This window comes from Megalops cyprinoides, chromosome 19, assembly GCF_013368585.1.
Source record: "Megalops cyprinoides isolate fMegCyp1 chromosome 19, fMegCyp1.pri, whole genome shotgun sequence".
NCBI classification, from domain to species: domain Eukaryota; kingdom Metazoa; phylum Chordata; class Actinopteri; order Elopiformes; family Megalopidae; genus Megalops; species Megalops cyprinoides.
Genome location: NC_050601.1, coordinates 14,954,087 through 14,976,731, shown reverse-complemented (window position 1 = coordinate 14,976,731; position 22,645 = coordinate 14,954,087). Strand labels below are relative to the sequence as shown.

Below are 22,645 nucleotides of genomic sequence, written 5' to 3'. Positions count from 1 at the left end.
TAATAGAACAAGAGAAGAGAGGAAGCACATTTTGGCTAATGGTGCTATTCCCAGGTGATAGGGACAGGGACAGATGTCAGAGACACGGACATAATCAAAAACAAGGAGATGTAAAAATGTCAGTGACTTCAGGCACGTATGAAAATCATGTGTCCATGGGAGGAACAGCTTGTGGGATCGGACTGTTACCCCAAGCCTCTGCTGCATTTATCTCTTCAAAATGTTATAAATAGGCTACTGCTCTGTGCTGTAATATTCCTCCCAGAATATTAAGTATGACCAGTGTGAAAAATGCTGAAGCCCAATTGCTTCTCTTGGGGATGTGTTACATGTAACTGAGAGAAAACACTCAAATACAAACTCAGACCACAACTTTTTAAACAATAGTATTTAATGGTTTATATGCAATTCTCTGCTAAGGCCCTAGCTCCCCCTCACAGCACACATTGATGTTCCAGCCCCTTGCATTTATGTAAAAATTGAAAACATAACTAAATAAATATGTGTGGGGGGAATATATGAAAAATTGAACTATCAAAGATAGTCAAATTTTCCAGTTTGATGTCTGTTAGAACATTTAAAAAAAGGATAGAATTGTAACCTAGAGAATGTGACCTTTCCGTTTCCAACTTCAAGAAACGAACGTTCCTTCTCACCACTAAAAACTTTTAAAACTAAAACTGAACAGTGCCACCAACAGGTAGTCTTCAACTTTGGTCGTCCAAGGGAAAGCAAAGAGAGCCCCCCATCTGAACCAAGAAACTCGGCTCGACAGAACAGGCCCATCGAGGGGGAGGGGAGGGAGGGGCGAGTGGCCCAGGCACCACAAATGCTCAATGTCCGTCCAGGTGTCAGCCAATCAAGGGCAATTCAGCACGGTCAGCAACCAACTCCAACCAATGGGAAAGGGCTGCGAGACCCGAACATCCGAGTCCAGGGGGCTGTGGGGGCAGGGTCTTTGACACCAAAACTTCCATTTGAGCAGCCATGCTTTCTACCGTTTCCCCATTAAGTCAGGACAAAATAACCAGCGGGTTCAAATAAAGTACGTCTCCTCTCATCAGGGCAACGCGGCACCCGTCTCCACGCTGGGGCACCCTGGGCTTTGACCCCACAGGACGCCCCACCCTCTGGGGGAGGAGCAGGGGGAGGAGAGGAGGGTGAGCGGAGGAAGGGGCGGGGCCTCCATCCTCTGGCCCTCCGAGCCCGGCCCCTCTGCTCTGGTGTGGCGTCGCGCGCGGCGGTGGGGGGGCCCTCGGCTGACGAAACCTCCGCGGAGCAGCGAGGGAGGGGGGACGGCGGCGGCTCAGTTTGAAGCGCTGCTGTTGGAGGAGCTGGAGGTGGAGGGCATGGCCGTCCCGGACACCCCGGTGGTGGCCACTGACTTGCGGATGTGGGGCATGAGGAAGGGGTCACTCGCCAGCTGGTGCACGTCGATGCGGTCCTCTTTGCGGTAGGCCAGGCAACGTCGGATGAAGGCCTGCATAATTGCATTTGTGTCATTTCATAGTTTTGATGTCTTTACTATTATTGCAAAATATGGGAAATAGTAAAAATAAAGCAAAACCCTACATGTGGGTGTGTCTGAACTTTTGATTTGGTACTGTATAAAATAGCCCTGTATTGACCTACAGCTCCAGTTGATGTACAGTCGGAAACTGTAGTTGGCTAGTCCATGGTGCGCAAATGTCCTTGTACCATTTACCACAGTATACATTTTTGTGACTCTTTCTCTCTGACATCATCATACGATAAATGTATTACCACATCTGTATTGGGTATGAATGGAGAAAGGCCAGCTACAGGTATAGCCTCCTTTTCCATGGATTTACTGGAGGGTCTCATATGTAACCTTCCACCTGACGGGTGTGGACTACAGTGCTCTCATATGTAACCTTCCACCTGACGGGTGTGGACTACAGTGCTCTCATATGTAACCTTCCACCTGACGGGTGTGGACTACAGTGCTCTCATATGTAACCTTCCACCTGACGGGTGTGGACTACAGTGCTCTCATATGTAACCTTCCACCTGACGGGTGTGGACTACAGTGCTCTCATATGTAACCTTCCACCTGACGGGTGTGGACTACAGTGCTCTCATATGTAACCTTCCACCTGACGGGTGTGGACTACAGTGCTCTCATATGTAACCTTCCACCTGACGGGTGTGGACTACAGTGCTTCCTGCCCAGAATGTGTCTGCTGATCGACCTCTCCAAGAGAAGGCTGCTTTCAGAGCATGACCCACTGCATCCTGAGTATCTGCATTCTGAGCGGTGTAGTGCCGTGTGTGTATAGAGGAGAAGGGGGCTGGGAGGAGGGATGTGAAAAAATTGACGTGTTAAGTAATGGAGGGGTTGAGGAAGAACGGTAGAGAGGGATGAGAGGAGAAGGCGTCTGGGGAAGAGAGGGCTGGACAGAGAACAGGTGTACCTTGGCTTCAGGAGAGACGACGGGTTTGGGGGGGAACTGTACTTCCGTGGCCTTCAGGATGGTGTTCTCCTGCAGGATGTCCTGCTGGGACTGGTTGTGTCCGAACGGCTGGAGGGAGAGGAGGAGAAGGGGAGATTCCATGTCTTTGCTCTCCCGAACCGAGAGCAAACTCTCATGTGCACACGAGCATCTGGAGCGCGGAGCCTTACCTTGCGGCCGTAAAGACACTGGTAGAAGATGACCCCTACTGACCACACGTCCACCTTGTTGGAGATTTTGGGCGGCTCCTTCCCCACCACAAAGCATTCTGGCGGAAGGTACCTGCAGATTCAAAACTAGTACTTCAGCACCTCTGCCTTCTTGCCATGGGGTCTCCTTCAACCTCTACCGCTCAGCTGCCATTTGACAGAAATTTGCAGCAAAACTGCAGAGTTCTGATGACAATCAGCAGTCTGACTGCCAAAAGTCTTTAAACACAAAAGTTAAGACCGCAATCTGCTGATCACAAGTAAAGCTAAGCATTCATTCCTCGATTTCAACACTGACTAAAGAACTTGTCCTTTTACTTGCATTATAGGCAGAAAGCAAAATTTGGAAACCAAGCTGAGGGCAGTGTACCCTGCAACAGAGCAGTTTGTTGCACAGGAAAGTGATCTCAAAAGAAATATTTGAGAAAACTAATTTAATGGTTTTGTTTGAAATCAGACAGTAACTTGGTATAGCTCCAGATGAGGGAAATTCCATAGTGTTGAAACAGCAGACATACTAGTGCTGAAGGAGCATATTAAGAGTATGTATCACCTCTGGAGTCAGCCACCAATAGCACTGTCAGCATTTCAAACCACTTCTCTGAGCTGCAGCTGGGCGCGTGAGCTCTGAGTCACTGTTACATGTGTGTCAATAGTGATCGCTGCTGCCTGATCACTACACTGAGGGTTGAGGTGTGACAGGCCTATTTTCGTCCAGTGCAGGCTGCTGTTACCAATAGGTCCCCGCCCCCTGAGACGTCAGCTCCATCCCGTCCACCGAGTTGTAGCTGTCGTCATCCATGATCTTGGAGAGGCCAAAGTCGGTGATCTTGATCTCTCCACAGGCGGTACCGTTCACCAGGAGGATGTTCCCTGCAGAGACACAGAGGAAGTGAGGTCATTTGACCCAAAACACCAGCATTGCACAAGGTAACAAAGCTGTATGAGCACTGCCCACTCAGGCAAAACCAAAGGGCCACTTGAAATCAACCTGAGTTTTAGCACTTGCATTTAACATTTAACACTTGAATTTATTTTGTAGGTGAAGGAAGAAGCAACATTTCACATTAATATCTCAAATACTTCTGAGAATGCGGTCATTTAAAATGGCTGTTTTGGTTTCTCAGGCAATAGTTTCTTTTATTTGTTGGCAAATAAATTTATGTATAAGATTAAAGGGTGGGACCTCTTGTAGTTGAGTTATGACCCTTCATATTTCACATATGCATTTATACAAATGGATATTTACGGAAGCAATCAACCCTCAAAAAGGATACAACACCTGTGCTCCACCTGGGATTTGCCCCTACATACTTCTGCCAATAAGCCCTGTTCCCACAGCACCACACGCCGGTGCTCTCTCACCGGGTTTGAGGTCGTAGTGGATGATGGGCGGTCGGATCTCGTTGAGGTACTTGAGGGCGTTGACGATCTGCATGATGATGGAGCGCGCCTCCTTCTCCGACATCAGCTTGTGCTGCTTCAGGTAGAAGTCCAGGTCGTTCCCTTCGCAGTACTCCAGCACCGTGCAGAACCTGTCCCAAAACACACAGCAGGAGGCATTGTATTTGTACAATGTTATGAGGCCAGTTTGCACAATGTTATAAGGCCAGGCATCACAGTTGGCACATCCTGCTGTGTAATAAGATCAGCAGCCCATGGTGACCATGTCTCGAGCCAAGCGGCGGAGGGACTTACGAGTCGGTGTCGAGTGAGAAGTAGTCGTATAGTTTAACTATTCTGGGGTGGTCCAGCTCCTTGTGGATTCTGTACTCCCTGCAGGCGTGTCTGAAACAAGAGTGACCGAGTTAAAACTGTGGGAACACTGGAAAAGCTCAATATGGACACAATTCACAAAAAGAAGTCAACTAAGCTAATTCCATCTCTGATTGGAATGCAGTTGTTTCACACGTAAAAACTGCATATGCCCATTCTAGAGCAGATGCTGACTGTGTAACAAAAGTCAGTGGGCAGATGCGTGTCAGTGGCGTCTCCACTCACTTGTGGTAGTTCTCCTTCTTCTCATCCCGCCAGTTCTTGTTCAGCTGGTGGATTTTTACAGCGACATACCTCTGCTCTGTCAAGTCAAAGGCCTGGGGACAATTCAATTCAATATGTTCCAGGTTAGGGAACTGGTCTTGTAACCATGAGGTTGATCACTGGTCCGAAATGGTCTCAGTAAAGCTAAAACCGTGTGGTGGGATGAATTAGACTGTCTGCTAGGTATACTGATGACAAATACTACTATTATTACTAAAAATAACTATGCTGATGCTGTGGAGTAACAGAATCACAGCTAGTAGACAGACAGGTTCTCATGTCCTTTTTTCATGGGACAAGCATTTATGATCAACTGGGACGAGGACCCTGTGAATCCAATGAAGAATAAAGCAGGTTTCTCACCTTATAGACTTCACTGAAGCCCCCTCTGCCCAGTAGGTGTAACAGCAAATACCGGTCATTTAACGTGGGGTGGTCTTTGAATCTGGAAGGACAACACCAAAGCAAAACACTGATTCATACCATGGCCTGAGACTCACAACCGCACTGAAATAAATCCAGCCAGCTGTGCGATTTAATTAAAACTAGAAATACAAATTAACCAGAAGCTCATACGTTGATAGTAAAGAGTTAGTCATCTGGAAATAATTTTAAAAAGTACACCTTAAATCCCAAAGTCCAGACAGATTTGGAAAATATGAAAGCAATTATAGAAAACAATTACTGCCTGTTTGTACTAAAAATGAGAATCTTGTGGATATTTGACCATAAAATTCAGAAGACTTCATTTTAACTGCATATCTAAAAAACCATAACTTTCCAAGGAAATCTTAAGAACAATATTCTGTGACTAATAAATGCTACCAGCTCCATGTAGCAGCTCTTGAAAGCCTTCTTGGGGGCGTCTCCCTACACCCCCAGCAGGATACATTCAGACTCTAAACTACCAGTGGAGGGACGTGGTGAAACAGACATGTTGACCTCAATGCAACAGCAGCAGGTCGGGGCAGACCACAGGAGGGACACGTACTGCGAGTTGTCCTCGTTGTGTATTCTCTTCAGCTCCCGGATGTGAAGGTTCCGCACGCGCTCTAACCGTTCCAGCTCCGCCTGAATCTCCGCCTCCTCCTGCGGTGCAGAGCAGTCCCATAGGTCAGGGTCAAACACACACACACACACACGCAAATGAGATTCACCCAGAAAGACAAGCACCGCATGTGTCAAACCCAGACCATCCACAACGGATGAATAAAAACAGAGCCACAAGGACCCAGTGAATATATAACATAAAGACACAAGAAAGCGCGTGTCCCAGACACAGACAAATGACAGTGACTGTACCTTCTTGAGATGGCCCAGCCGCAGCTTAAAAATCTCCTCTTGCTCGTGGTACTCTGCAAGCGTCAGCCTTCAAAAAAAAAAATAAAGGGGGAGTTTACATTGTGTGGGAAAGAGGACACAAGGGACACGTCTTTTAGATCAGATGAAATTAAATTTTCCAGTGATTCTGTGACAATCTCGGTCTATGTATAATTTTTATGGTGTTACAAGCACTGCAATAGGTATATGGGAGGACTGGAGTTCATTACTCCAGTGCCAGAGACCTACAGCTTCCAGGACCCTCTTTTAACCAGGGATTTTCACACCCACAGGACAGTCAGCCCAACTCTAAATGCTTTAAATTTTAAGATGAAGGAATCAAGTTCACCATATGGACAGGAACCATCTTTGCCCACATCCCATATAAAAAAAGGACACAATGAGAACTATTTTGACTATGAATCAAAAGCTTGTGAAGCAGTATGTACAATTCTTCTCTCACTACATGAAGGCACATGCCACAGTACACCTGTGATGTCAGTGTGACAGTGCCATATGGCTGGAGACAGAGGTGGCACCTACGTTTCGCTCTCTGTGCCATTGGTCTTGCTTTTGCGTTTGTTGGGCTCCAGGCTGGGGGGCGGGGTCTGGCCCATGGCGGGGGGCTTCCTCTTGGCCAGCAGCTTCCTCTGCCTCTCGATATCCTCCCGCTGGGAGTTGATCCTCTCCTGCTGCCTGCTCAGGGCAGATGGAGACGGACAGGTGAGGGAGCGGGGACCAGATGGAAAGGGGGCTGTGCAATAGGGAGGAGGATGACGTACTGATACAAGCATCACTCCTCTGACTGCATCTGCTCACACTGCCTCCACCCCGGGAAGGCCATCTCTGTTCCTAACTGTAACATCGATGCGATGCGCAGAACTAAGTACACACACTGTGCTACATGATGACAGGCTCCTTGTACCACACCATGTCCACTGTGTGTTAAACAATCGCCAGCACTATCCCACCTGGCATGACTGCAGGGTCTGCAGCAAATCTAGCTGATGCAATCACTAAATAGCAGGTTCCAGTCATCACTCAACATTCACATGTTATCTGATATATTGGGGCATGTGCACAAAATGTGGTATCTTAGTCATTACTGTCATTATCAGTCATAATTGTCTGTACCCTATACTCAGCCATTCTTCATTCTGTACCTATTCAAGACTGGTGGGGTATCAAGAGTTTACAATGGCTTTTCATTTCATGCATCATTTTACATCTTCAGCGTGTGAAGCATAGGGGTATTTTGATCAAATGCTTAGTCAACATTTTCATTACCTAGGCCATTGGTGTCTGACAGGCTAGTGATATGCACCACTCAATGACAGCATCAACATCAAGTTTAGGGTCACAATCAACGTTCATACCTATGCTGTTTGGGCTCCGCTTCCTAAGCAGCCAACAGTCAATGTGTATATAACTGCCTCCAGCAGAAAGGACACAACTGATCAAACTGGAAATATGGAGCCCAATTTTGCGACCATCAACATCCATGATGAAGTTTTAAACTGAAATTTTCATAGCAGATCTAGCTGCAACCCATCGTTTACCCAAATGATCTGTGTTTACAAGCCATATTATTCAATATTCCATGCAATGCCAGCACAACTACACGTGACTCTACAGGGCTGGCCTGTTAGCTGATGAGATAATGTCAATCAATCACATCTACCTGGACACTGGTTAAACTCAGCGATCAATGGAACATAGAGAATTGAGGTCACTGGATTCTACTTAGTCTTGACTTCAAAGAAAACCCAGTGTCTCCCATGAGACACATCCCTGGCTGCTGCGATGCCATCTGGTTTTCTCTTATTTGCAAAACTGCTCTGATGAAAAACTGTCCTGACTTCACTGACGATCAACATTCGCCGAACCAAACTGAACACCACCGATTCAAGATACAAACTACTGCTGGCTTATTGTTCTGCTTAGCACCTCTTCACTGTGTGCAACAACATACCCACGCCGCAGCAGAAAACAATTATGGGTTTCTATAGCTACATCCAACATGTGTTAATTGCGGGTCACTTAATCTGATTAAAATATTCAGAATCCCAAGAAATACCCACAAAAATCCTGTTTACTTAAAAACACACTGACGAAAAAGAATGCAATGAAAACTGGGTCATGGTTATTTTCAGCTTTTTTACATACGCAAGCACAGAAATGATAAATGATTAAAACTGCTTCACCTAAGCGTGAAAATATCTCCTGTTTATGTTGCACAATCACAGCAAGAAACACAGGTGGCTCGGGGTCCAGTGCCCGTCACCTTCAAGCGAGGCCACATTTTCACGTATACTGCCGCAAAAGGGCCACTTCATTGGAAAATAGAGAGGAAACATACAGCCCGTGCAAAAACACCCATCGACTCAAGGGGGCAGGATTCCAGCTCTGCCGACACAAGAGCAGAGAGGAAGCAGGGAGGAGGGGGGTGCTCACTTGATGAGGTTCTGGAAGGCGTAACCGTCCGTCCACTGCTCCGTGAAGGAGGCCCCGTGCCGCACGGTGGTGAAGTGGCCCAGGCGCAGGCGGTCCTGCATGCTCTTGTCCCGGCAGGCCATCTTCTCCTGCTTCGACTGGGGGAGAGGCAGAGACACGGCACCCAGGATTGACATGCAAGTATACCCAACATACTGCATAAACACTGGCAAGCAAGTCTGTGACGTCAAGTGCAAACACTGACCCTAATCATTCCTGTACTCACACTATAGCTTGTGTGATTAGGAGTACGAGCACTTGTTTGTTTTGAGTTTGTATCAGACTTAATATTAGCTGGAGGCTGGTATGGTGGCGATCGTAAAGGGACAATGAGAGACGCTCACCTTCTCAATCAGCAGCTTCTTACTCATGGTCACGCACTTGTTCAACCGTTCCTTGTACCTCTCCAGCATCCTCTGCTGTTCGTCAATCTGCCTTCGAAGGTCACAGTTTGCCTGGGACACACACGCACACACACCCAGTGAATCACCTACTCTGACCACCAACGGACATCAAGAGAATCATGCAGTTGACATCCAATAAGCACCTGAAGAACATGACCAACTCTAGGGCACAGCCCTGTTCCTGTTGCGTTCAAGCCAAAACAGCCTAAATCCACATCATCATTACATAGACAGGCCTAACTTATGCAGCACCCTTCAGTAACTGTGGGCAAATCTGACCTTGTTAACCACTTCAGAGGCTAAGGACAGGATCAGTGAGATCACTTAACATATGGTTAGGGTGATCTGATGCCCCCCCCCCTTGTTCTGAGGGGCATGCACCCTGAACACACAGGAAGGTTACGGTGGCGGCAGTGCCGGTCTCACCCGAAGCAGGTCGTCTATGCGCCCCTCCTTCTTCTCCAGGTCCGAGTTCTTGTTGTTCTCCAGCGCCGTGAGCTTCTCTATCGTGAGGTCGGACTGCAGGGGAGACGTGACAGATGATGCGCTTTCGAGTACGACACACAGCACACAGCGTTCTACTGTTCCAATACCCCTGTCAAAATGGGTCACAAGCTCACGTGAAAGTTCCCCCTCACAGAGTGCCAGTCCACGCAACAGCGTGAATGAGCAGAATAGTGGTGTGAACAATTTAGTGTTTTATCAACTGCACACTGATAGCGAGTAAGCACTTACATTAACGTATGATAACCTGCTTTGAGATGCTTTATTAGGACAATGGTGTTTAAAAGCTATTACTCCATCTGAAATGGATCAAACTGCTAAGCACCAGAAGTGTTTTTTCTGCTGCTGCCCAGTTAGGTTATCTTCTTGGTATTCCAGTCTGGGGAACTGAACATACACTATCTGTTGGAGCTCACAACAGTTTCCTGTACATCCAGCCCAGCTGAAACAAACTGCTTTATCAAGGCTTTTTCTCAACAGGTAGGTCTGTGTTCCTTTAGACATGGTTTGATTAGAACTGAGTGTTAAAAACTGGCTCTGGGTGGCAAGTGAGCTACCTGTGTGGCTTTATGGACCACGTGGAGCGAAACGGGTTTCAGGGAGCAGGAGGAGTGGTCTGTGTTGGCGGAGCCTGTGGACGAGGGGCTGCCCTGTTGCACCTGTCTCACACAAACACACACAGACGGATACCAGCTAAATGCTCAGCATCTACATTTCAAGCATGCCTTCCAATATATCAGGTAGAGTTCATCAAAACATCCCATGCAAAAACGTTACCTAAACAATCAGTCTGCTTTGCTACTTCATGATAGTTCTTAGATGGTACCTGTTCTAACTGACAGCATGAGGTAGTATTTCACATACACTTACTTTTCTGATTGGATACTACCGTTCTGCTGTCAGCCCTGCAGGTTTAAAGGAGGTACGTAGCACTGTTAAGCAGCAGGCCCTAAAGCGAACAATGAGGAAAAGAGTCACCGCTCACCGAGGCTGGGGGGTTAGAAAGGGAATGTTGGGGGGAGGAGCGGACCAATGGTGGGACACTCCGACCCGGACTTGTGCCAGGACCACTACCACCCGCAAACTGAGAGAGGAAAGGAGACAGAAAGATGGGAATCAAGCCAGGAAAAAATAAGAGAAGGAGCAAATGACATAGACAGATGCATCCCAATAGTGAAGCACCTTCTGGCTATGCGGTGCATCTCCTTGCTACAGTCCAAGACTAGATGTGTTTTGATCTACAGTATATAAATATATATATCTGAAAGAGAGAATTTCCTTTGCCATCCAGAGAAGTGCAGAGTACACCACAGACATATTTACTCACCTCAAAATAATCGCTAATTTTATGGCCTCTTGCTCCTACTTTCCCTGAAGTAGAAGGGAAAAAAACAGGTTGAAGAGATCAGGAACCACTCTAAGTATGAAGACAGAGGTTGCAATGAAATGACATGACTGACTGATGAAATGATCTATACAAACTGCTTTATAAAAGCTGCCTCACCTTGGCTGCTATCATATGGGTCTCCTTTCCTCTTCCTCGCTCTCTGGTCATTTGGCTTCTTCTCCGGAGTCTGTCAAAAACCAAGCACTAGGTCTTAGAACGGCAGGGCAAGACCACGGTATTGAACTAGAGAGAATCTATAGGTCTGAACAGGGGGTGAAGGAAGGGGTTTGAGTGAGGAGCGGGTTTTGAGGCAGGTGTGTTGGAGCACTGACCTCCAGCTCTTTGTCACTGAGGGAGCCCACACTGCACAGACTCTGGTTGGATGACTCATTGTTTCCTGGACCCTGTGGGAGACAACCACATGTAAGGCAACACAACAACTGTTTTTTATCGCTCTTACAATTGTGGTGTTAGCTTGAGTCTGCCACCATGTTTTCAGAGAATCTTCCATGTGAACAGATCACTTTTCTGAAATGAAAGGGACCACAGCTGTCCTCTTGTGTCCCTGAGTAAGAGCCCCACTGTACATTACAGAGGGATAGTTTTACAACCGAATGAAGAACCATTCTGACCTCTGCAGTGTTCAATCTGAGCGGGCAAAAGAGAGACATGGGCTCGGGCCGAGTTTGAACAACATGAAAGAACAGACAAGCTCACAACCTGGGATTCGTTATGCCTCATGAAAGGAGTCTGAAGCTACTGCAATGCTGCCACTAAGAAGTAGGGGTATTTATGTTGAATCTTCCCCAGTAATGGCTCTGAGCCGGTGCCCAGCTCATCTCAAGGGGAGAAGTGTTCGCTGGACATTGGCAGTCTCAGGTGAGTGCGATGAATCACACAGGCTCTTTACTCATCAGTGTCTGGACTACAGTTCCCTGTCTGCATCCTCCAATGTTTATTTGATCTGATTTGGCCTGACGGGGTGCATCCACAGGATGTTGAGTTGCTCCAAACCCCAAACAAAAAAGGTTCCATTTCCAAGCTAACCAGTCTCGACAACTGTCTCTGTTCCATGTGGCTTACAGAGCATAACCTTTGGCAAAGGACTCGTGGCTACCAACGACAATCAGTGAGAGTGCGTTTCATTGATGCCTATGCCTGCTCCGAGAGAGATCAAATCCATCTGCCTTTTTTCCCAGAGCACTTAACTGCTGGATTCAACTAATTACAGTCTAAACAGAAACAATTTAACCACTCCCACCAGCGCTCAGACAGTTGGTCATTTAATGAAAGCAGAAAAAAACAACCAGCTGGAATGTAAGGTTCTGGGCTGAGGATTAGGCACCCCTGGGCTACACGCTATGGCTCAAGGTGGAGGGCTGCCATCTCCCCACGCAGGCTGCCGTCTCCGCGCAGCCCTGTGCCGGGTCACGTGGGCGACAGGCATTTTCCCGCAGGCTGCCCAGCGCCGGGAGCTGCTCTTCAGGCTGGCAGTGCGCCCGCTGCTGGCTCCGGCTCTTGCCTCCACAGACCCGCGCTTCAGCAGCCGCCTGGCCAGATCACTTTCAACAAAGGAGCCCAAGATGGAGGGCTTCCTCTTGCTCGGCGAGACTGTTTTCACAAGCCCGACTGCAGCCCTCAAACATCTGGTCAGGTTTCTTTAAGGGTGGGGGCAGGGGCAGCCCACTCTGTGCGAGTGTGCGAGCTCGGCCGTCCGCATTCTTTCTTTCCATCTTTATCTTATTTTGGCAGCTATTAAAACGCAAACATGCAGGAGCCACAAACCCAGACCCAGTGGCAAAATGCAAAAATCCAACAAACGCGTATCCGCTTAGCGTCGTCCAGCAGTCACAGCCCGCTCTGGTGGCACAGAGTGCCAAGTCTGCGGCGCTGTGTCACCGCTCGTGACGTGCACTGACCTTGGCCACCCCGACTCCCATGAATCGCGCTTCAAGCAACTCCTGTCGCCGCGGGTCCAAGCTATGCAGTTCTTCCATCATGTCTTTAGACAGCAAGAAAGAGGTAGAGAGAAGGGGGGGGCATGAACAGGGGTTAGAAAATGGCCACTGCCCCACCATAATTCTTTACAGTACTGCCAATGACACATTAATGATGCATTACTGCGCCTGAGTCACAGCTCCAGAACACACTCTCTGAGACAGTTCTTATGAACCATGACTCTCTTTTTGGCTCTCACATGTAGCAGTTTCAAATACAATACACACAATTTATTTCCCATAAAAATACAATATTATCTGTTAAATATCACTTGTAACTAATCTAACCCCTTAACCAGTCAGTCATGGGCAGTCATTATTTTAATTAATTTTTCAAGATTTTACATATATATATATATATATATATATATACACACACACACACACTATATATCTCGAAAAACTATCCTCTCTAGACAAGACAATAATAACATCAAAGGACTTCACAGGGACACGTTTTAAACGCAGCAATGATGTTTATCTTTCTTTCCAAAAGCAACAAATCAAAACGGCCAATTATTTGGGTATGACATCGCCAGATTAATTTGGATAGTGTCTGTAATATCGCTCAAAATGCCCTGAAAACATAATCCCTCGTGTTAAAATGGTATTTATCTGAGACGTTTATCGAAAATGCTCATTTAAATACCAATGTGTAGTGCTTTTCCATTGCTGAAGCAAAGCCCATTGTTCACATACCATGGATAATTGGCAAGCTAGTAAGACTGCTATTTAATTTTGAGCATGTACAATAATGTCAGTAAAACAAGACTACACCTAGATAGCTCCCATATCACTTCTTTTACGCGTATAGCTAGCTAGCTAGCTAGCTAACTAATACATTCAATCTAGCTACATTAGCCTTGCTCCTTTTATTAAAAAAAATCGCGAGTTGTACACTCTTGCTATCCGTTTACAATACAAGAACGTTAGATAGGTAGCTAACGTTAGCCAACTTGTTTTTTAACAGTGGAAAATTAAACCATTTGTATAGCTCATCATATGCTAGTGCTAGCTAGCTAGCTGTATAACGTTGCTAACCTAGCTACAGTAGCTAAAGTTAGCTATCTAACTAACGGTATTAAAGAATTGAGAAAACGGGGTATACATTTCGGCATTTTATTCCTTTAATATCTCTAGGTAGCAATGGTTTTAACCCCCCACAAACCTGCATCTTAAAAATTAATTGCCAACATTTTAACATTTTCAAACCTAAACAATCAACCAACTAGCTACCTAGCATTATCTAACGTTAGCTAACTAACATATTAAGTCACTTCAACCATCTAGTTGTTTACAGCTTTTTTGCAAACTAAACAAAGTAAATTAACGTTACAGATGGTAACGTTATCGGTAGCAAACAACTACCATGTCTGGTTTAAGAGTTCGACCTGGAATATTCTCCAATGTTTGTTAGGCTAGCTAGAGCCATCGACATCAAAATGATATTTACCATACCTTGGTTGCTGGCTAAAACAGCTAGGTAGCAGCTTGCTAGCCATCATATAATTTTCAGATGGAAAACAGCTAGCTGGCTAGCTACCCAATGTTAGCTAGCTTGCTAGGTATAGCTAGCTACTTAAGGAGTAGCAAGCTAGCAAGCTAATAACTATTTCAATAGACAGGTAACGTTACTTAAGAAATACTTTTTACCGCATGATTTCTTAAGATACTAACACGTTAGCAAACAAGTCAGGTGGTAGCCTAGCTAACGTTACATTGATGATTGATGAGATTCCTGCTCTGTTGTTCTCCACAGACGTAGGCACGGTTGTTAGCCATCACCCTTGCTTGCTAGCTAACGTTAACTTAGCTACTTTGTTTACCTGCTGTGGTGGTATCGTTTTTCACCGGCCCCGGGGTCTCTCGTCTGTTATCCCTGGTCTCCAATCACCATTCCCGTCTGTCCCAACACTCCCCCACGAGGCCCACCTATGCTGAGTTCAGAGTCAAGCCACAGAGGCGGCGGCCCAATTCCTTTGCAGCTTGGGGCCTGGTGATCCTCGGAGTTTCCCACGCCCACCTTCCGCTCCCCCTGCACGGGTAACCCCGGGCTTAATCACCTTTCTTCTTCGAGGGGCCCCGGTGCTCTGCTGGTTCACGCTACATGGAACAATAGCTAGCGAGCTAGCTAACCATCACCTTTAACTTTCATTTGGGATGGTCAAATCAAAACGCTGACTTGTGTTTTTCGTTTTTTTCCCTCTTCGGATGACTCCGGATGGCTATGAGATTTCTGTCCAGCCGGTAGGAAGGTGTGCTGTATTAGCGTGCAAACTTCTGCACTCCTCTCACCCCCGGTCGCAGTGATGTGCTGCGGAAGTGATCCTGTTCTAATCAGTTCAGATAAATCCGGATCGATTAGGTTCGGTTCTCGCCTTTTTAAAGCAATGTAAACAATAATCGTTAAATCTCATAATTTCTCGTGATATTGTGTTAGTTTTTTTTTCAGTCTCAGATTTGCACCAATGGAAAAACACGACTAAAATTTTGGACCACGGATGGGTTAGTTAGTGATGCTATCATGACCACTCATCATCAAAACTGAAGGACAGGTTTGTACATTGCATGCAAGCAAAAGATACATTTTACAAGAATCAAATGCGGGTTAAAATAATTGAGTCCAGAAACCAAAACATATTTTGAATATAAAGCAAACAAGGAGCCTCATATTTTGATGAGGACTAACCTTCATGTTTCATCAGACTGTGTGGTCTGGAACACAAATCTCAAAAACTCTTTGTGTTTATTGTATCTGTATACTGTGAAATACCATGCGCTAATCAGATGCAGCCAATATCTTCTTTTTCTTGCATTAGAATATCACCTACAAACAGCTGTGGATGACATCTACTCCATGCAGATTCATTCCACAGCCTCTTCAAAAACATTTGATTTAGACCACTCAGCTGTTTGACTTTTAAGCAGTTTGTTTCACTTCACGGAATTATAGAAACTAGGCAAGCTGGCATACAGCGTCAAGACGTCAAACTAGCTACTACAACTCACAATTTCATAACCTGTGGAATAACTATAGCATATTATAAACCCTGATTACATTACACAGCAAACCTTCTACCTTTCGGTGTATAATCTATAACATTATTAACAAGATACAGTAAATAACATGAGAATCTCTGGTTTGTTACTTGTTTCTTTATTCCGAAGGTACAAAGTCATTATTTTAAAATACACATGATTTGGCCCTTAATGACCTTACTTGGATCAGGATAAAAATGGCCAAATATGGCAAACAGTCTAAAAACATGTTGAGATTCAGCCCTTGTCCAGCCAGCTCAAAAGAGAATGTTGATTACCTTAATACTGCTGGATTTTACCACACAGAGCCCTTAAATCCACATTTGAATTGTGGTCTGATCTGAACTGCTCACCAAGGGCAAGCCATTACAACACATGGCATGTCAATCATCATTCAGAATGGTCCGTGTATTCAGTCTTCAACCCTGCCGCATTTGACCAACTTTACACCCCTTTGCTGCTGCTGTGGCAGCCATACCAGTTCCTCTCTGTGAGGTTTCACGTCCAGCTCAGCTTTAGGGTCAGGTGCATTTCTCACTCCAGCGTCGGTGTGTGCTGCAGCCGAGGCTTGCGGTACTTGCACTGGATCCAGACCCGGTACATGGTCAGCTGTTTTCCGCGGTTCACCTGCAAGCGCCGATCCACCAGGTTCTGAACTTTCTCCAGCCCTGCCTGGGTAAACATGTCGTGTAGTTCGTCTGGAGGAGGCCAAGGGGAAGGTGTTAAAGGGGGTACTCTTGCGAACAAATTAATTACATATTGTGTCTTTCACACAGAATAGGATGTGTATTGTATGTAGGTATGTACAATTTCATTTTTTCCACCCAAGCGTTCTTGATATATCTAAACCAAACCTCCATAAGAGGTTAAATATTGGATGGGTCCCTTAATGAGCAGCTGATTCCAAACTGTTTATTGTACACCTCTATTTCTGTATACATAAAACTGTGTAATTGGTACATGCAAAAATATTTAAAATTTCTGCCCATGCCATTTCATTTCCTTTACACATTAACCCTGTACAAGGCCCGGTGGGACAGAGGTTTTAAGAGATCAAGTGAAAAATGTTATGAAACAATCTTAACCTTAAACTAGAACTGCCACATCATTATTGAATGATAAGAGGAAAAAAATCAAAGTAATCACACTATAGAACTGATACAGTAAGTCTTCTGTGTTTGGAAAATAAGTTGCCCACTAAAACACTTGTTGGCAAAATGGTTAGTTTTACACTTTACCTGGATAGGCGTGTGTGCTTACTTGCCCAGCTGTAACATTAAGAATAATTTTTCCAATTTCATATTTTTACAACAACAGTAAACTCAAATATGATGTGTGGATATCAAGCGTATTGATAAAATATTAAAAGGTCATCTTCAGACAGAATGCTTGAGAATCAACTGTACTACAAAGCCAGAAAGGATGTTGAAGGGTCAGAGCCCCCCCATCTGGCACTCTACTGGGGGAAAAAAAGCCATTTTCCATTGACAGAACCTAGGTTTCAGGTGTTGAAAAAAAACTTTGTCTCAAAGTCAAAAAGGTTCCAGAATCGATTCCAAACATGAGAAGTGTTCTGCCCAGCTTTTTTTAGAGACAGGCAATAATCCATATGACTCCAACTTACTAGTGGAGAGTACTTTTAAAGATGAGCTACAGTGAGAATCAAATGCTTTGGTACATCCAGGTAAATGCAATCCTGGGTTATTTTGAGAAAATGTCTAAAATGGTATTGATTGCATAGATTTCAGAGGGCAGTTAAAACAAGACTTTCATGAATCCTAATATTGACATTCTTCTCATAAAGGTTCAAACAACTATGGTTGAATTAGTTGTTAATATACACATTCACTGAAATTCAGCGAAGGGGAATGTGGTGGTGTATAATTCTCAGCATTAACTGTACTGCAAAACAGATATCACTCATTCACTATGGCGTCCTTGGTAACATGATCCCAGGGATCAGAAACGTACACAACCATCCTAATACATATGCATGGCTTAGTTACACCTCTCAACAATGAGTTACAGTACAACTGGGTTAGAATGTGGAGATGTTACACGAATCAAAAAAAAAAAAAAAAATATCCACATGCGGGACTCTTACCTTGAGTGAAGAAATAGACACGGGTCCCATCCCCTCGAACGTAGAAGTTATCTGACAAACACCTCCCTGGACAAGATAATAGCCACGTTGACAATTACATTTATAGGTATCAATACTGATTAAGTACCTTTCTCAAGGGCACTGCAGGTGTGTCCTGCATGGGGTTTAAACCTGCAGTCTTCTCAAAATCACTGTACCTTTTTTGAAGCGAAGTTGGGCCATGTCATAGCGCCCATAGTCCCTGAGCAGCAACACTCCCCCTGGCTTCAGCAGCTGTGCCAGTCTTCTGATGGATGCCTGCATTCTGGGGGACAAGAGTGACTCTACTATAATCTGCAATCCTCTAACAGCTCTGCTACTACCACAGTAAGGACCTAGAGTGCCACTTATAGGTATAGGTATAGGTATAGGTGCATGTGAAGGAGAACCTTCACCTGTCCCCTAGAAACTGAATGCTGTTAATTGTTAGTTTGTTTAATTGTTAAAATGTTAAATGTTCAAGGGCCATTTTCTTCTATTCAATTCAAATATACCAACAGCAGATCACATTTCATCAACTGGACCCAAACTTGTTAATTGTTAACTGTTTGCCTGTTTGTCATTTTAATTGTCTGATGTGCATGTGAAGCCAGCCATTGGTTAATGGGCCACACCTGCCTAATCAAAAGTGTATTAAATGCAGGTGTGAGTGTGGCTACTGCTCACTTTTGTGAGGAGCTTGTGGCTGTTGTGTTTGCGCAGGTTTCCTTGCTTTTTAAAATATGTTATTAGTTTTTGTAAGTTTGTTCCCTCAATTTATTTTTTGGTAAGAAGCATCAGCTAGTTCCCTCAGAGTGCATACCAGTTGTGAAGAGTTTAGCAACAGTCCTTAAATGATAAATTACCACTTGTCATTGTTCATCCAATTCCACTCATAACTTTTTCAGTTGTCCAGTTCAAACAGATAGTAAGACAAATGCATGTGGGGAAATCACATGACCTCTGTTTCATCTACTGGTGAGAGGTAATGAACATTATGTGCATGCTAAAAAATCCTGAATCAAGTAATTGTGTGGCAAAGAAATCATGGCCAGGATTCACCTGCTAGCAGCACACCACTCATAAATCTGCTGTTCAACTATTTTATTGACAGCCACAAACTTGCGCACACACACAGGGTGGAGCCAAAAATGTACATGCAATATATGACTGGATAAAGCGGCTGAAGCATATTATATTAAATACAACACCACAGGTGTGCCAATAATAACCCTGATGAAACTGTAGATGTAAACTGTCAGTAAAATGGATGGAAAAGCCTTTATGTAGTTTGGGAGCTCTCTTGTGGATTGAAAAGTGACAAACGTGTTCTTTGAACAGCCTGTACATGAGCCAGACATTTGGATTGTGTAAAGCAGGCCATGAACACAGACAGACAGACTCGCAGAGGTTATGGGCAACCAAAGCAGGGTCGGCCCTCACTTGTCCGGGTGGAGGGCAGACAACACGAAGATGAGCACAATGACGTCCAGACTGCCCTCTGGGACAGGGAAGGAGGCCGCCTCGTCACTAAGGTCATGGACAAAGGCAAAGCAGCGGTCAGGGTCATATTCCATGTTCGCCTGATTGCAGCAGGAGAGAGAAAAACGGTCTATTGTTTTGAGAGGACATACTGTTACACTTCATATCCACTACACAACGGAACTCATAAAGTAAAGAAAGTGGATTTCTTAGGTAGGGAAATTAACAGGTGAATCCTAGCTCACATGGGTGCATTGTTTTTCTGTGTTTCCAAATACAAAGTTTGCTGACACATACTGCAGGCATTACTAGGCAAGCTATGTCTGACTGCGTAGTACATGGCTGATGGGAAAAACCCATTGTTTGGAAACTGATATTGCTTGAGTCACCAAATTAATTATGAACACTTATTAAAGCACTGATGGTTACTGATGATGTTTGAAGTCAGAGGAGACATTGATAAGGATCCTGTTTATGTGGTGTGTCTTTGTACTGGTTTCCTTTCTCACCTTGACCAGCTCGACTGCTGTGCTGGAGAAATCACAACAGTACACAAAGAGCCCAGCATCACTGCAACACAGACCAGACAAAAGATCAACAACCGTTGAAACAACTTTACCTTTATAACATTACCTAGATTATGCATTACTTAACATGTATGTGAAATACTGTGAAAACATCTCAGGAGCAAAGAATTCTCCCACTTTTTTCTCAGTCTACTCTTACAAGTCATCAACACATGCCATTGCCCCAAATGAAGAGTGAGCGGATACTTGAGCTCTAACTCTCTGCAACATGTCAGTATTTTTCACTATCTAGATATGAGCCCTCAAAGCATGTTTCAGTGACTGTCTTGGCCTAATTAATCCATTTATAATGTTATGAAGATGTTATAATTTGTAAGACTTTGTTGCATAATAAAAAATAAAGGCTCTTTTGTGTGAAATTCCTGTATAGTAAAGTTTAGTGAGAACCAAAGCACATTTATAAAATTGCTGTTGAATGTGCGTATACTTATTTATACTTAAACCAATCAGCATGGCAGCTAGAACTAAACCGCTGAACTTTTTTGTGGTCAACAGCAGACCGCTGTAAACTGCACAAAATGAAATTAGTCTCATGACTGAAATTCATTTATGGTACAAATAAGAAACCACATATATTTACAGATACAGATGAGCCAAGCACATTGAACTTACTTGTTTGTCTTCAGAATGGGAAAAACTGTATTTCCCACACCACAGCCAACCTAGTAGGGGAACACAAAGAGAATAGAGGCATGTCACACAAGTGGCTTCTACATACACAAGACTGGGGGAACTGCAGAGCAATGAGAGACAACAAGACATCTCTACAAAACACACACAATCACTTATGGAAAATTCTGTTATCTCTGTCAACATTTTGAGTACTACCAACTTCACCTGTATGCTGATGTACAAATTTGTGAAATCATAACTCAGAGAGGATAACAGCAAGATGTCAGTCAGAATCGCAGTGGGACAGGTTGATTAAGAGAGAAAGATTGCAGCGGTTTCTCACCTCCAGGATGCGGTATGTGCAGGATGAGCCCGGGAAATCGCCTTCGGGGGCAGGTGAAGCACTGGTGACATCACTGCTCTGGCTCTGACCTGCATCAGAATGGACAGGGCCCTCGCCAGCACCCTCTGTCCTGGAGTTCTGGTGCTGTCTACAGTTTGGCGCTAGCTCTGGGAACTCGGTGAAAAGCCAGTGCCGATCCTTGAAGAAACGATTCTCGTGGATCTTGTAAAAGTCGTTCCAGTACTCATTGGCACGAACATCGTACTCCTCTGCTCAAGAAAGAGAGGTGACAAGGATCACTGTAACGGATGAGAAACGTGGTTGCAAAGGTTCACTATACATCAGGTAAGACTACGCATATTAATGGCCCTACTCAAACACTGTTGAAATGAAGAACAAACAGTATGGGCACAGTTTACATATTAAGAGAGTGACAAGCAAACCTTGCTTCTCAGTTGGAAGGGGCTGGCTGTTTTCTTGGACCTTCTGTCTGGCAGCCACCTCCTGTTCCTCAGTCCACTCTACATTATCCCTGCAAGAGAGATGACATTACAAGAGGGCAACATGATGTAGGGGTAAGCAGCGAGGCTCATGACCAAAGGTTGCCAGTCCCCTCTGGACTACTACTGTTATCCCCTTAAGTAAGGTGTATAATTCATAAATGCTTCAGTAAATATCCAGCTTGTAACCTATGTAACGTGCTCTGCATAAGAGTGTCTGCTAAGCGACTACACATAAATGTAATGCTCCATTACAGACCACCTTAACTTTATCTAGTTTGCATTATGTTTGGATTTTGTGTCATGTGGTCATTGAGAGCTTTTACAAAGAGCTCTAATGTATGCATTACAATACCTACAAACGGAACAGAAACTGTACCTTGACCCCCAGTGTATTGCAGGTTTTGCTACTGATAATCTGTAGTCAGCACGTGATCCCATCACCATCAAACCGATTTTAAGAAAATGAGGGTCTGGCTAATTCTCAGTTTTCTTGTCATATGTTTCAGTTCAGTTATCAGGAAACCCAGCTAAAGCTATAACTCCCTAGCAATTCCTGCTGTCAGTGAATGATCACTTCACTTTCGCTAGACACTTCCACAGAATGTATTACAGAAAAGTAGTGTGCGTACCTTACTAAGTCCTTGAATACATGTCGGACCTGACATGTAGACCCCCTAAGAAAAACCACTACCAACCTGCTACTACGTGTATTAACTAATCACCACCAAGCAGTAAGTTGTTTAAAACCTACTCATCCTCAAGAATAGCAAAATTTGTCTTTTTGCTGAGAAACCCGCACGGATCAGCCGGCTAAGAAGACACACTAAGAGTATGATCAGCGCGGGGCAGTTTTAAATCTACAACCAATGTTATACAGGAATGGCATCAACACTCCTAGCTAACGTTATCTGCCGGCTTATCCCCTTGTTTTTATAAATCCAAGAGATTGCCGCATACATACCACGCATTGTGTTGAAAAACCTGACGCGGGTCCTTCAGGTAACGGGTTCCGAACTGCGGTCTCTTACATTCGTTTGCAGGTGATTCTACCGAACTAAACACTATTTCGGAACCGTCTCCCTCATCAGGCACACCGACAGCGCAGGGCGCCGCCATGCTGGACTGCAAC

The 22,645-nt window shown here is 44.8% G+C and overlaps 2 protein-coding genes across 3 annotated transcripts; both read right to left on the bottom strand.

The window, feature by feature from the left end:
- Nucleotides 1–425: 425 nt before the first annotated feature.
- tlk2 (tousled-like kinase 2) lies at nucleotides 426–15,151 on the bottom strand. Of its 2 annotated transcripts, XM_036552666.1 has the most exons (21): nucleotides 14,655–15,151; nucleotides 12,751–12,833; nucleotides 11,164–11,235; nucleotides 10,949–11,018; nucleotides 10,772–10,815; nucleotides 10,430–10,528; nucleotides 10,002–10,103; nucleotides 9,367–9,459; nucleotides 8,881–8,991; nucleotides 8,498–8,634; nucleotides 6,587–6,739; nucleotides 6,026–6,092; nucleotides 5,715–5,812; nucleotides 5,087–5,168; nucleotides 4,685–4,776; nucleotides 4,382–4,471; nucleotides 4,049–4,218; nucleotides 3,418–3,556; nucleotides 2,645–2,756; nucleotides 2,436–2,543; nucleotides 426–1,480 (listed from the first exon to the last, which is right to left on the bottom strand). In XM_036552666.1, the coding sequence occupies exons 2-21, from the start codon at nucleotides 12,829–12,831 to the stop codon at nucleotides 1,307–1,309; spliced, it is 2,094 nt and encodes a 697-aa protein (XP_036408559.1). In that variant the 5' UTR covers nucleotides 12,832–12,833; nucleotides 14,655–15,151; the 3' UTR covers nucleotides 426–1,306. The 2 variants fall into 2 exon arrangements, with proteins under 2 accessions (XP_036408559.1, XP_036408560.1); XM_036552667.1 differs by lacking the exon at nucleotides 10,430–10,528.
- An 884-nt stretch (nucleotides 15,152–16,035) lies between these two features.
- mettl2a (methyltransferase like 2A) lies at nucleotides 16,036–22,639 on the bottom strand. Its single transcript, XM_036552915.1, has 9 exons — nucleotides 22,478–22,639; nucleotides 21,457–21,545; nucleotides 21,014–21,282; nucleotides 20,671–20,720; nucleotides 19,981–20,041; nucleotides 19,433–19,572; nucleotides 18,169–18,275; nucleotides 17,972–18,037; nucleotides 16,036–16,565 (listed from the first exon to the last, which is right to left on the bottom strand). The coding sequence occupies exons 1-9, from the start codon at nucleotides 22,630–22,632 to the stop codon at nucleotides 16,402–16,404; spliced, it is 1,101 nt and encodes a 366-aa protein (XP_036408808.1). The 5' UTR covers nucleotides 22,633–22,639; the 3' UTR covers nucleotides 16,036–16,401.
- Nucleotides 22,640–22,645: the final 6 nt, after the last annotated feature.